The 13898-nt window shown below is 43.9% G+C and overlaps 2 protein-coding genes across 3 annotated transcripts; both read right to left on the reverse strand.

Annotated features, from left to right (window-relative positions):
- Positions 1 to 3726: 3726 nt before the first annotated feature.
- On the reverse strand, positions 3727 to 5692 carry LOC103970158 (flotillin-like protein 1). The gene is made up of 2 exons (XM_009383820.3): positions 4498 to 5692; positions 3727 to 4412 (listed from the first exon to the last, which is right to left on the reverse strand). Exons 1-2 carry the CDS (start codon positions 5428 to 5430, stop codon positions 3912 to 3914), a joined length of 1434 nt encoding a protein of 477 aa, XP_009382095.2. The 5' UTR covers positions 5431 to 5692; the 3' UTR covers positions 3727 to 3911.
- A 4056-nt stretch (positions 5693 to 9748) lies between these two features.
- Positions 9749 to 13540, reverse strand: LOC103970159 (RAN GTPase-activating protein 2). 2 transcript variants are annotated; one of them, XM_009383821.3, is made up of 2 exons: positions 13386 to 13540; positions 9749 to 11803 (listed from the first exon to the last, which is right to left on the reverse strand). In XM_009383821.3, the coding sequence occupies exon 2, from the start codon at positions 11735 to 11737 to the stop codon at positions 10091 to 10093; it is 1647 nt and encodes a 548-aa protein (XP_009382096.2). In that variant the 5' UTR covers positions 11738 to 11803; positions 13386 to 13540; the 3' UTR covers positions 9749 to 10090. The 2 variants fall into 2 exon arrangements, with proteins under 2 accessions (XP_009382096.2, XP_009382097.2); XM_009383822.3 differs by having other exon boundaries at positions 9749 to 11756; positions 13386 to 13531.
- Positions 13541 to 13898: the final 358 nt, after the last annotated feature.

Genomic DNA, 13898 nt, shown 5'->3' on the forward strand with positions numbered 1-13898 from the left:
TTGTCGTGCTAGGAGTGGTGGTTTGGTCATCGGTTGATCGTAAACTTCTATTCGGGAGATGGACTGATCGGGCAACACTACTCGGGCGTTGGACTTGCCGAGATGTAACTCGGGCGCTGGACTGGCCACGAGGCATTGCTCGGGCATTTGACTAGCAGCAAAGTGTGGCTTGGTCGTTAGATTTGGCCGAGATGCGACTCATGCATTAGACTGGCCGTGAAGCGTGGCTCTGGCATTGGATTAGCTGAGATGTGACTTAGCATTAGATTGGCTGTGAGGCGTGGCTCTAGCACTGGATTAGTCGAGATCCGACTCGGGCATTAGATTGGCTGCAAGGCATGGCTCAGGCATTGGACTGGCCGAGATGCGACTCGGGCATTAGACTAGCCGCGAGGCATGGCTTAGGCGTTAGATTGACCGAGATAAGACTCGAGCATGAGACTGGTTGCGAGGCGTGGCTCGGACGTTGGACTGGTCGAGATGCGATTGGGGCATTAGACTGGCCGTGGCTCAGGCATTGGACTGGCCGAAATGTGACTGGAATTAGACTAGCCGCGAGGCATGGCTTGGGTTTTAGACTGGCCACGAGGCATGGCTCAGGCATTGGATTGATCGAGATGCGACTAGGGCCTTAAACTGGCTGCAAAAGCGTGGTTCGAGCGTTGGATTGGCCGAGATAAGACTCGAGCATTATTTGACCGAGGTGCACCAATGAGGCACTGTTTTGCCGAGGTGCACCAATGAGGCACTGTTTAGCCGAGGTGCACCATTGAGGTACTATTTGATCGAGGTGCAAAACTCGGACACTGTTTGATCGAGGTGTACCAATGATGCACTATTTGGCCGAGGTGTACCATTGAGGCACTATTTGGCCCGAGGTGCACCATCGAGGCATTGTTTGGCCAAGGTGCACCATTGAGGCACTGTTTGGCCGAGATGCACTATTAAGACACTATTTGGCCAAGGTGTACAACTAGGGCATTGTTTGGCCGAGATGCACCATTGAGATATTATTTGGTCGAGTGCACAACTCGAGCACTGTTTGACCGATGTGTACCATTAAGGCACTTTTGGGCTGAGGTGCACCATTAAGGCATTGTTTGGCCGAGGTGCACCATTGAGGCATTATTTGGACGAAGTGCACAACTTGGGCATTGTTTAGGTGAGGTGCACCAATGAGGCACTATTTGGGCCGAGGTGTACAACTCGGGTACTGTTTGGCCAAGGTACACTAATGAGGCATTGTTTGGCTAAGGTGCACCATTGAGACAATGTTTGGCCGAGGTGCACCATTGAGACATTATTTGGTTGAGGTGTACAACTCGGGCACTATTTGACCAAGGTATATCATTGAGGTACTTTTGGGCCGAGGTGCACCATCGAGGTACTTTTAGGCCGAGGTGCACTATCGAGGCACTGTTTGGCCGATGTGCACCAATGAGGCACTATTTGGCCGAGGTGTATCGTTGAGGCACTATTTGGCTGAGATGCACAACTTAGGCACCGTTTGACTGAGGTGCACTATTAAAGCACTTTTGGGCTAAGGTGCACCATTGAGGCACTGTTTGGTCGAGCTGCACAACTCGGGCACTGTTTGACCGAGGTGCACCATTGAGGCACTGTTTGGCTAAGGTGCACAACTCGAGCACTATTTGACCGAGGTGCACCATTGAGACACTTTTGGGTCAAGGTGCATTATTGAGGCACTGTTTGGTTGATATGCATAACTCGGGCACTGTTTGACCGAGGTGCACCAATGAGGCACTGTTTGGCCAAGGTGCACAACTCAAATACTATTTGACCGAGGTGCACCATTGAGACATTGTTTGGCCAAGGTGCACAACACGGTCACTATTTGATCGAGATGCATCATTGAGGCACTTTTGGGTCGAGATGTACAATTGAGGTACTATTCGACCGAGGTGCACCATTGAGGCACTATTTGGCCGAGATGCATTATTGAGGTATTTTTGGGCCGAGGTGCACAACTCAGGCACTATTTGATCGAGTTGCACAACTTGGGTATTATTTGGTCGAGATGCACCATTGAGGCATTGTTTGGCCAAGGTGCATAACTCGGGTACTTTAGAGCATCCAAAGTGTAGTGTAGGACCATCTAGGCCTGAAATAAAATGCAACGACATGTTTTGCTGGGTCGAAGCTACCATCGTAAGGCTCGAGCACAGGGAGGTAGAAGTTTTGCGGGGTCAAATTGTCCTGAATCTCCTGCACAAATGGGGATCCTGCTAGGGGAGTCTCGTCGAGCTCTTCCTTAGATTTGTGAAACTCCTTTTGGACCTTATCAAGATGTCGATTGATCGAGTGTAGCTGAGCCCAGAAAGAGTTCGTCAAATTGGATGATAGTGTGTCGGGCTCAGGTAGGATCATCGAAGGTCTAGAGCGTTGTGCTTAGGTGGCGGCCTTGGATTCACTGATAGCTCTTCGAGCGATGGGGTAACGTCCGCCGCGATGGGCTATTGAGGGGCCATCGGTGGTGCGAGGAGAAGAGCTGACGGATCCCGTTGCAACGATTGAGGTAACGTTGACTATCGGGCAAGCTAAGGAACAAGGGGGATGATGGTATGCATCATTCTTGCCTGGGCTTGAACTTGATGCATGAGGCTAAAGAATGCCTCGGCAGATATAGGAAGTTGTCCCATGGTGGCCCCGAGGGGTGACAACTTGGGGTCGATGAACAGTCCCCAATAACGGCTCAAGGTTGCAGTGGGGGCATTTTCTTCTAGGCTCGGAGGAGGTGGGAGTCGTCCTCCAAATTCAAAGGTTGAGTCTGTTGGGAGTGGCTCCTCTCCAAGGCGTTCGCCTGGATTGCTTGGCTGGGGATGATCTTACTGTATCGAGGCCCTCCTTCTGGTGACAAAATATTAGTGAACCTTTACGTCGTGGCTGAGTGTCAGCACGGCTCGGTCCGATCGTGGATGCGCAAGGTCACCAACATGGATGCTCGGGTGGTGAGGGCGTGTCGAGTTAGGTCGAGTTCGAGACTCATCTCCCTAGCGCTGTCTTCTCTCTTGGCGAATGACCTGTTTCTCCGTCGCTGAGCTACTGCACACAAGTCAAGGTCGGGAAGTGGATTTCTCGACTCGACCCCTCCAAAGCTTAAGTTATCTTTTAGTGGAATGAGAGAGAGTTCAATGTTCGAAGTGCCTCCCCCTCCTGATTTAGGAGGATTAGCTTTTATACCTACAGGGATGAGTTGGTCGTACAAGATCAATTTACTATGGTCGGCTACTCGGGAGGCGATCGACTTAAGCTTTTGTACGAGCGCCGATCGACCTGCACGGATCGGCACCGCACGGCGTTGCCCCGAGCTTTCCGGAATGGTTGTACCGTGATGATGTCGTTCGTACGAAGAGGGCGGCAAGTGGCTGGCCATCACGTGCGTGCTGCGCACCATATCATACTTGAGGTTTCACGTCTGCATCATCGTATCAATATTATTATCCAATCCCGTACTTTAAGCTTAACCCACTTAAGAATTCTCACCAATAGGATTTAAACGATATATAAAGTCATCCTTAAATATCACACTCGATCTACTGGAATAACTTTATTTAGGGCACTGTTCATACAGTGTAGACCAGTAGCACAGAATTCCTCCATCACTGTCATCGGGTTTCTGCTTACTTCCACACATTGGATTCAGGATAGGTGTAAGATCTGTCTAAAACTATACCAAGTCAACATAAATCCAGCACCCCCCAAATCTGTGGGCTTAAATGCTCCATCCAATTGCAGGCGATCTTTTTGTTCATAGTCGAGTTACAATCTGTGGCATTATATTCATTCAATAAACGCAGCCTTATTGAGACCATAGACTAATGGCTTCAAAAGAAGTTGCACCCACAAGAATCATTCACAGCTACATAGATGTATGGCGGTCCGACAATTGATCAAACAACTGGTGTGTCGGCCATTTTGCCCATCCAAGCAGGTGGCAGCATCCCCGTCTGCTCGTGCACCGTCTTGAACAGTGGTGGCAGCATTTTGTAGACTCCTGCCACCTCCTTCATCGCCCCGCCATCAGCTGCTGCATCGCCACTGTTGGTCCACACGCTAATCTTCGGCTGCAGGCCGCGGACGGCCTCGGCGTTGAGCCTCGCGATGTCTTGGTAGATCCCGCCATTGATCATGAGGTAGTCCCGCAACGCAGCGTAGTCTCCACCCAGTGCCTCTAGTAATGCGGTGAGGTATAGCTTTTGAGCTTGGGCCAGTGCGACCATCCCCTCGGCTTCCTTCTTCTTGGCGTAGAGCTCTCCCTCGGCCTCTTGTTGGCGGGCGAAGCGTGCCGCCTCGGCTACCGCTTTCTGACCCTCCGCGAGCTTCTCTTGCTCGTAGAGCAAGCCTTCTGCCGCCCTCTGCCTCTTGTAGAGCTCCCAGTTTGCTTCTTGGACCTATCGTCACAACATGTTTGATGTATTGCATGAATCATAAGGACACAGGTGCAGTCTAGTGATCATGGTGTTATGGTATGCATACCTTCATCTCATAGTCCACTAAAGTCTTGCTGAGCAACTCAGCCTTGAGCTTCTCTGTCTCCCTCAGCGCGTTCCTTCTCTCCACCTCCATCTGCAGCTCGGCATCCCTTATCGCCACCGCTTTGGCCGCCTCCACCTCCGCCACCTTCGCCTGCCGTTGCCACTCGGCCTTCTTCATCGCCAGCTCCGCGTTGGCCTCCGCCACCTCCGCTTCCCTCTTGTTCTCAAATATCTTCACCTCTGCCTTCACCTTTGCCTCTGCCCTCTTCCCTTCTCCATCCCTCTGCGTGGAGTATATCTTCGTCTCCGCGTCGATCTTGGCCGCGTTCTGCTTCGTATGTCCGTCCCTCTCTTTCGATCCGATCTCTCCCTTCATTCTCGCCTCCGCCACGTCAACCTTCGCCTGATTCGCTGCCTCCTGCTGCGTCTTCTGGCCGAGGTAGGAGAAGTACTCGTGGCCTTGGACGTCGACGAGCTGCTTCACGTTAGCGTTGTAGATGATGAGGCCGAACTGGTTGAGCTCAAGCTGAACCTTCTCGAACACCTCCTGCTTGAAGGACTTGGTCCCTCGAAAGATCTCCTCCATGGTCATGGACGCAGCGAGCACGCGCGTCTCCCCCTCGATCACCCCCTGCACGAGCTCCTTCACGTGGTTGGAGAGCTTGTCGTGAGGGGAGATAAGCTTGGCATACCTGAGGAGGCTGTCCACATCATCCGCACGGGGGCCGATGGTGAACACAGCGGGGAGGATGAAGGGAAGCTTCTCGGCGCTCATCGCCTGCACCTCGAAGGTGTAGTTCACCGGGGACATGTCGAATATGGTGCATTTCTGGCCCGGGAAGATGAAGGCCTTCTTCGCAAGTTTAATGTCACGAACGTTATAACCGGTGATGGCGAGGTACTCGGACGCCCCGGCCACCTTATAAAACACCATTTTGATCGGCAATCGCTCTTCCTTCAACAGACAGAATAACAAGTACGGTGTACAAAGAGAAGCTACAGACCAGAGATCTTTTCGAGGGGAGAAGAGAGCAGGAGAATATATGCAGCTTAGAGATCGCAAAAGGAATTGCCTGGTTGTTGCATGGAAATTGTCTGACACGGAAATCTCGGAGTACAGAATACACCAAACAATGAACAAAGTCGACGACGACTTGGGAAACTACGCTGTTCTTGCAGAAGAATTGCTGCCATCGAAGATCTGCGGACGCGGCAAGTGGGGTCCTTTGCCGGCGTTAACGGCTAAATCTACGAGTCTCGTGAGAGAAATTTCAAACTGATGTTTTTTTTTATTCTTTTTTATTCGTTTAGAACATTGGAAATAAAAGATTCTATACGTGCATCGGATGAGTTCGATGTGTTGGCACTGCAGTTGTCGTGCATTCAGGTGGTGGAGTTATCGGGAGAATTCTTAGCTATCATCATCGCCCAAGTCGTAAGACAATGGTTGTATCAATATACAAAAATGACGGCTGGAACTTGCGAAGAAAGCACGAATCATGATCGTTGACCACACCAAGTCCTAAGACAATGGTTGTATGCCTTCATCTTTATGTTATTTTAGCAAATCCCCTACTTGATCTCACTCGATTCTAGCCCTCTTTGAGCATTCATGACTTTGTCTCTATCTTTGGCCTCAACTATGATTGTTCCCCCCACCTAGATTCCTTAACGTGTTTCATGCGAGGTTTAAGTGATGACTTTTTGTCGCTACTCAATTACAATAATACAAGTTAGTTAAGCATTTGCATTCGCTTCCCTTTTAGCTTGCTATAGAACTGCAAGGTTTAGGAGTGCTACTTAGTAAGGGCTTTCCCATCATTATGTGTGTTTTGTTGCACAATAAGCATCCATATGAAATCCAAGATTGGAACAACGTTCCTCTCCAAGGCTACTCTGCCTCCTCCACATTTCCCATAGAGTTTTAAGTATGTCAATTACACGTGTTAGATCACGCATTCTTCACCGTTGTAGTCTCTCTACTGGCCTATCACAAATGCTAAATATTTTTACACAATTTGAGTTGTATTTGAAGAATTTGGCCCTTATTGAAAATAATATCTTTTACTCCACAGTGCACCAAGTTTCTCTCTCTCGATCAGCCTAAGATAGCTCGACTATTGAATTATTCAATTTGTCAATTATCATCGTCTCTACCAATGATTTTAAAAAGTGTTATGTGCCAAAAGACGCTAAAGTGAAAAAACACATGAGGCGCTAGGTGCTCATCCGAACGAAACGAGACACTAAAATATAAAAATATATAAATTAATTAATAAATATAATTATTTTAATAAAAAAATATTAAATTAAAAAATCTTATAGAATCATAATATAACATTAACAAAAAATCTCAGAATTCAAAACAATAACGATAATTTCAAATAAATAAAAATTAGTAGTATTATAATCAAAATAATATATTATTAATCTAATAATTTAAAAAAATTATTACTAATATACGGTTAACATTATAATGTTAATATACTATTAACAATATACTATCGAGTCGGTGTGAGTAAAGGGAGTAAGAGTAATAGTAGCGGCAATGGCAACGGGAGCGAGAGCGACGATAATGGCAAGCAATGACAATAGCAATAGTGGTAGCGATAGCGGTAGCAGCGAGCAACGACAGCGGTGTGAGTAAGACTGATGCTGCTGACTGAGAGAAGCAGTAGCGATAGCAAGAGCAGGAGCGAGAGTGACGATAGTGACAATGGCAGCAGCGATGGCGAGTAGTGATAGCAACGACAAGCAGCGACAATGGCAGTGACAACGAAGACAGGCAACGATGGTAGAGAGAGGTAGTGGTGGTAGAGAGGAAATATCAGTGGCAGAATCGCGAGTAGAGTTAGGGTTGGGGAAGTCACAAGAGGTATGTTGGGAGGCTGATATCGGTGCTTTAGTTGGTTCAATCGAACCAACTGAAGAACCGGAGATCGAACCAAACGTAAAACATTGGTTTGATCGCCTGGTTTTACCCGGTTACTCACCCGAAGCACCCGACGCTTAGGCTCGGGCGAGCGCCTAGACATGAAGCGAGGCACTCAGGCCTCGCCTCGCCTCGCCTCGCCCGAGCACCTATTGAAATCGCTGGTCTCTACAAGTCTTTTTACAAACACTTTTAGTTGTTCACCGGTCATCCTTAGCCAAATGTTCTAGCTTGTGTTCGAGTATCATTAAGTTAGGTTGACGATATCAAGCTATAGCTTAAATTCAACCATCTTAACCCACATGTTCTACTTAGCTTGCTCATTCTTGTGATCCTCTCGCATAAGGGTTTAGTATATATTTTTTTTAATATCGATTTTGGATATTCACTCGTCTGAGTGATTCCATTCACTTCCTCACATATTTACCACTTGTTTCTCCCTAGGGATGTGTACATGAACTATCCTTTGTATAGCTCTACTAGGTCTCCTATGCAGTCTATAAAGTGTTCATTATTTTATGCTTGTCTAGTTTTAAAACATAACTAATTTAAATTTTTTACTATGTGGTATCCTTACATAACTAATTTTTCTTAAGCTACGTGGTATCTTTACAAAAAGGTCGACCCCCCTTGAAGCCACAGAAGTTTCACTAAATTCCTATAAAATAGATCATAACTTGGGATTGCTATTATCTCAACTATTTGTGATTAGCTATATGAATTTTTTTTATCATCATTGAGATATATAAAAAAATTACATATTTAATTAAATTAAAAATATTTAAATTTTTTATTTATAATTTTTTTAGAGTCTTTTTAGATCTTCCTCTACCTCTCCTTATACCATTAATAGAAATCATAGCACCTCCTTATACCATTAATAATAATGATAGCATCTCTTAAAATTATCGTATATGTGGATTTCCTAAGCATACATTTGTCCTGAGTCATAATCAATGCCTTCTGAGGACTTCCAACATAAGTTGACAACTATAAAAATATCATCATAGTTATATGGAGAAAATACTATTTATAAATTGCTTATATCAATTTTTTAGGATCCTCTCAAATAAATAAAAAGTAAAAAATAAAAGCCTTCTCAACTATCTATCGCTCAAGTTCTACAGTGAAAACCTACATGTCCGAGCCTTTTGAACTGCTCAAACCTAGAATTAGCATCATGATAATAAACTCCAATTTCTCCTCCATCACCCATGTGGTAGTGGTGACAATCGTTCCCTCATAGCATTAAGAAGGACAAGGACAGGTGGATTCAGAAGTACCTTAAAGACTACCACATAGTCAATTGAAGCATTGGTGGAGGCTCTACGCTCCATTTCTTGGGCAACCCTTCAAGTACATTAAGTAGTAGAGTGATGATACCTACAACCAACTCTACAAATATGAGCATTATTTTTCATGATATATCTAATTGTCTCCATTACACCTATAATATGTCAACCAAAAATTTATACATGCATAGTTTAGTTAGATTTCTCTGAGTGTCTTACTAGTTATTGGTCCTAAACTTCATAACCAATATCTAACAAGGCAAGAATGTTCCTCTTCTCCTACGTAGGAATGACATTATTAGAAGGTTGATTTGAAAAATAAAAAGTAAAACATATTTGCAAAACTTGAAACCTGCTAAACATAATAGTATAATCATAAAACAAATATCAATCAAATCATACTAAATATTAATGTCATGGTCATCTCAAGTCATACAATGAGTGATTAATCAAGTAGCTAAGTAACTAATAAAAGAATGTACAGACAGATAAAAAGAGAATTATTGATGACCCTAATAGATGGAGAGGATAACATCATATGTGAAACTTAGCTTGGCTCAATTTAGCAGAAGTTAGGAATTTTATCCTAGAATCAACGTGGATATATACAAAAAGAAGAAAAAAAATGGCTCGACAACATCAAGAGGCTTTCAAGATTATAAGATGAGAATTCTTTTGCCCTAGCAACCAAGAAATTATGAAATTGTTATAATATTTTGGCATTAAAAAAATTCTGAAACTATGTTAATTCAATATTACTCAATCGAAATATTTACACAGCAAAAGGTATAGGAAAAATAAGTGTAATTCTTACGATTTGGTGCCACTAAAAGTAGACAACCCAGAAGAAGAAGTCTCGATTAGCCTAAGAAAAATACCAGATATAATGGAGTTCAGATCAAATTTCTGTGAGAGAGAGAGAGAGAGAGGTGACCTTTCATTTGGTCACCCGAAATCTTGTTCAGAAACAACGATTGGTGAAATCGAGGAACGCCTGGAATGGGAATATGGTGACAGGAGAAAAACACTTGAATGCTCCACGATTCCAACATCTTCATAAAGGGAAAGATAAAAGCATGCAGAGCAAAGGGTCAAAATAATCCCAGATGAACACCTTGCTACTAAATGCTTCTTCTTGATAACACAAGACATCTTGATAACACAAGACATGAAAGAGATCAAGCCCCCTAACATTGTCTATATCAGTGCAAAGAAATGGTCGCAGAGCTCCACGGCAGCAGCAGCTAAGCCTCAGTCAAGAGGTACAATTGACAGTTAACAAACAAGAAAATGTGTCACTGTCGTCTGCCAAGCCAAGACAAAGGAAACTAGACATAGTGCTTAAATTGATAATGAGTCAATACTATCTTCTAATCCTGCTCGACTTTGAGATGGTGGAGCTTTGACTCCAATTCGCCTTCACCTTCTGCGGCAGCACCTCCTTCTCCTTCCTCCTCTTCTCCATCTTCGCCTTCCTCTTCCACATCATTCTCATCCAATGGTCCAAGTACATCCACAGAATTACTACCATTCTTAAGTATTTCCTTCACCTCATCAATGCCTTCGTCTGAAATTGCATTGCCATTTATGTTCAGAAGTTTGAAGTCAGGCTTATTTGACACTGCCTGCGCCAAACATCTAGCCCCGACCCTCCTTAACATGTTGATACTCACATCAAGTTCCTTGAGCTGTGTATGACCCTCTTCCAATGCTCTGCCGATCAGAACAGCACCCTGATCCTTCAGCTCATTCTCAGACAAGATCAGTGTCCTGAGTGACTTCTTGACAGCAATACACTCTGCTAATGCTGGAGCAGCTTTTGTTGTGATATCGTTGCCAGCAATGTCCAAAACTTCCAAAAAAGGTACAAATTGTTTCAGGGCATTAGCAATGGCAATGGCCCCCTCATCTTCCAAATTCAGATAGCTAATGTAGATTTCTGTGATGTGAACAAGTTTTTCAAGCGTCTTGCTCAGGGTTATCCCAGCATCAACACCAAATATATTATCACGGATATCTAGCTTCTTCAAATGAGTACAAGTCTCCAGTGCCTTGGCCAATTCAATTCCACCCTCAGAAGCCACCCTGGTCGATGAGCATCTGAAATCTTCCAGCAGAGGAGAATGTTTCAGGACCTCAGAAATAGCAATAGCACCCTCATCTCCTGTCATATTGTTATGGAAATGCAGGATCTTCAGCTTGTCAGTTGATGGAATTAGCTCGCACACAGCTTTGGCAGCTGCCTCAGATATTCCATCATTCATCAAGTAAAGCTCCTCCAAGCTATTTTGTGATTTCAGAAGTGCCCCAAATGCCCGAACACCCTTCTCACCTAATGCATTGTCAGACAGATTCAGATACCTGAGAACACACCCTTCCAAGGCTGATGAGAATATCTTCATGACTTCAAGAGCTTCATCCTCTGGCCTTCCTGCAATAAAATCTGATAGATTTACTTCCGTCAGCTGTCCCTTGAGAGATGCCAATATAGGTCCTGCAACATGGGCTGCATCAATTCCGAAGCTTATGTTGCTCAAACAAATCTTTTTGTATGAGTTTCCTTGCTCAGTTAGTGGGCTAAGAAGTTCTCTGGCTTCATCAGCATCAATAAATGACCTTCTACCACCTGAAATATCAAACACAGTTTCAATAGGTTTAACAGGCCTATCAACTGCCACCACTTCTCCATGCTCTTTGCGTTCAGGGCCTCTTTTAAGTACTTCCAACATTAGCTTGCTGGTCTCCCTGGCATAGAACTGGACTGCAGAACTTCCATCACCATCAGGCTCCTTTTGAAAATGTTCACTGGCAGCAATAAAGCACTCATCCTCAATCCGTTTAGCATTCTCATAAGCCTCTTCTTTGCTCAGAAGGCCATACTTCCTGGAGAAAATTGATTCTGAGGAGAGATTCTTGGTCATCTTTTCCACAAGCATCGTTCTTGTGCTTGCACTTGGTGGCCATAGTTTAATTGAGAACGTACGAGGATGAAAATCTTGAGTAGCAGCAGCATCCATGTCCAAATCCTAACTTCAGCTTTACAAAATATCACAAAAGTGGTAATGCGGTCACAACGTGTACACCTATACGAAAAACATATTCAGCAGGTAGGACAAAGATAGAAAGAAATCATATGAAGCGAATCAAGCAAAGAAAATAAACATGTGACAATGCAGATAAGAGACACTAGGAGTGCAAGGGTCACCAATTGAGACCAAACACTGAAAAATAATAATAAAGGGAACTTAGTAACATATGGATGAAAATACATAGAAGCAGCAATTCAAAAGAGGGCAAAATACTGATCAGTTGACCCATTTTGACCATTATGCTTGCTGGGACAAAATCATAGCATCGCCTGCCCTTTCTTTTTTACTATATTTTAACAGTTTATCTTGTCTTACTACAATGCTCAAGTGTTTGACAATGAAATAAGCTGGAGGAACATTACTTTAGAAGAACAAGACAATGTGGACTTTAACTTAATTTCAAAACCACCTGTAAGAAACTTCTACTTTCAAGAAGATAATTGTAAGTCACTTCTTAAGAAGAGATTAAAACAAACTTTGTTGTCAACAGTGCATGTTAAAATGTTGGTTGAGCCAAATGAGAATAATCATTATTCACAAAGTAACAAATGAAAATAAGTTTATTGAGCCACGATCCACCAATTCAAATAACCAAGTCATGTACAATCTTCATTGCCACAAATACAAGTTGTTGGTCGAGCTGAACAAGAGCCATCACAATAACTAAACGGCCAAATCAAATGTAATGACCCTATCAAGAGGCACGACATCCATCAGTCCAAGCATATAGCCTTCTTTGTTTCTCTTTCTCCTATGTTGATCGATTCAGCTCCCTCTGAGGGATACTAACAACTAGACATATCTGAACCATCTTAAACTCTTAATTCCTCTTACCTTCAATTTACCACAAGTGAGACCCAATATAAATGAATAAATCATGAAAAACTCAGTAAGAGAAACAAAGTTTATTGCCAAAACAGGTTCACATATTGTTGGACAATTTCAACTAAACATAATAGTCAGTTAGCAAAAATATACCTCATTTATTCTTGGTTTGAACATCATAATAGTGTAACACATCAAAAGATTCCGCAAAATTTGTGTACTCAAAGGATGTAAGTGATTTTTCAGTAAGAAAATAAGATGGCAACTCATGAATCTCAATAAAAAAGCCAGTGAAGAAAAAGCCTTTATTTGACAGTACCCATGCTATCTGACAAAAGGATCACAAGTTAAAGAAACAGCCTTTGGATAGACAAGTGAAGCATAGTAGCCGTTCCCACAAGCTTTTGTAAGCCGCAACGCAAAAAGGATGGATATTTCCAATGATTTCAAAATAACCATCGATTCAAACTTCACAGTCCATCCATTTGAGCAAATAAAAGCAGGTCAAGAAAATGCCATCTGATTCCAACGATAATAACTATAAAAAGGATTTCCAGAGTTCCTAATGGTATTAATCGAGGACAAGAATACACAATGCAGACCTTAACACGAAATCTACAGAAATCTACCGACGCTTAGTCACGAACAACAACGTCGAGTGAAGACGCCCTGACAAAAAAAGATCCACAGAAAAGGAAGGGAGAGAGAGAGAGAGAGAGAGAGAGAGAGAGAGAGAGAGAGAGAGGCATACCAAAGATCCGACGCAGCGCCGCCGAAAAGAGTGAAATGATGTCGCCCTCTCGGTCACTACTCCGTGGAAGGAAAATGAAACCCTAACCCTTCCCCCTTTAATGAAGGCCAGGTGAACGTCGAACCGAAAGAGCCGACCCGGTCTGAATCCCGCAAAGAGGCTGACAAGGTATACGCAATTGAATTACCGAACCGGTCATATTAGGCATTTGAATCGCGAATAAATTATTGAACCGTAGAGATCACGCCGGTTCGGTCCAGAGGGCCACCAAATCCCCGTGTCATCATTTCGAGATGGTTTTGAATTCTGCTGACCCACGTTGTCTCGCCGGAGGAGTACGGATTCAGTTTAGACGCGCAACACACAACACTAAATTCAAACAATCAAACTATGGCCGTCTGGAAACGTGAGCGAGGATTAGTGGAATCGGGTGTCCTGAACTCGAACCATTTCACTAAATCCTTCGCCATTCTTAAAAGATGGCATCGTGGTGACATAAGTAGATCCATCGTG

The sequence above is a fragment of the Musa acuminata genome, chromosome BXJ1-11 (assembly GCF_036884655.1).
Source record: "Musa acuminata AAA Group cultivar baxijiao chromosome BXJ1-11, Cavendish_Baxijiao_AAA, whole genome shotgun sequence".
NCBI classification, from domain to species: domain Eukaryota; kingdom Viridiplantae; phylum Streptophyta; class Magnoliopsida; order Zingiberales; family Musaceae; genus Musa; species Musa acuminata.

What these genes read in the sequence shown, in the direction of transcription:
- LOC103970159 (XM_009383821.3), bottom strand. Translation starts at nt 11,737, where the DNA reads ATGGATGCTGCTGCTACTCAAGATTTTCATCCTCGTACGTTCTCAATT.
- LOC103970158 (XM_009383820.3), bottom strand. Translation starts at nt 5,430, where the DNA reads ATGGTGTTTTATAAGGTGGCCGGGGCGTCCGAGTACCTCGCCATCACC. An exon ending in TAGTGGACTATGAGATGAAG is followed by an intron (nt 4,413 to 4,497) that starts GTATGCATACCA and finishes TTGTGACGATAG; the next exon opens with GTCCAAGAAGCAAACTGGGA.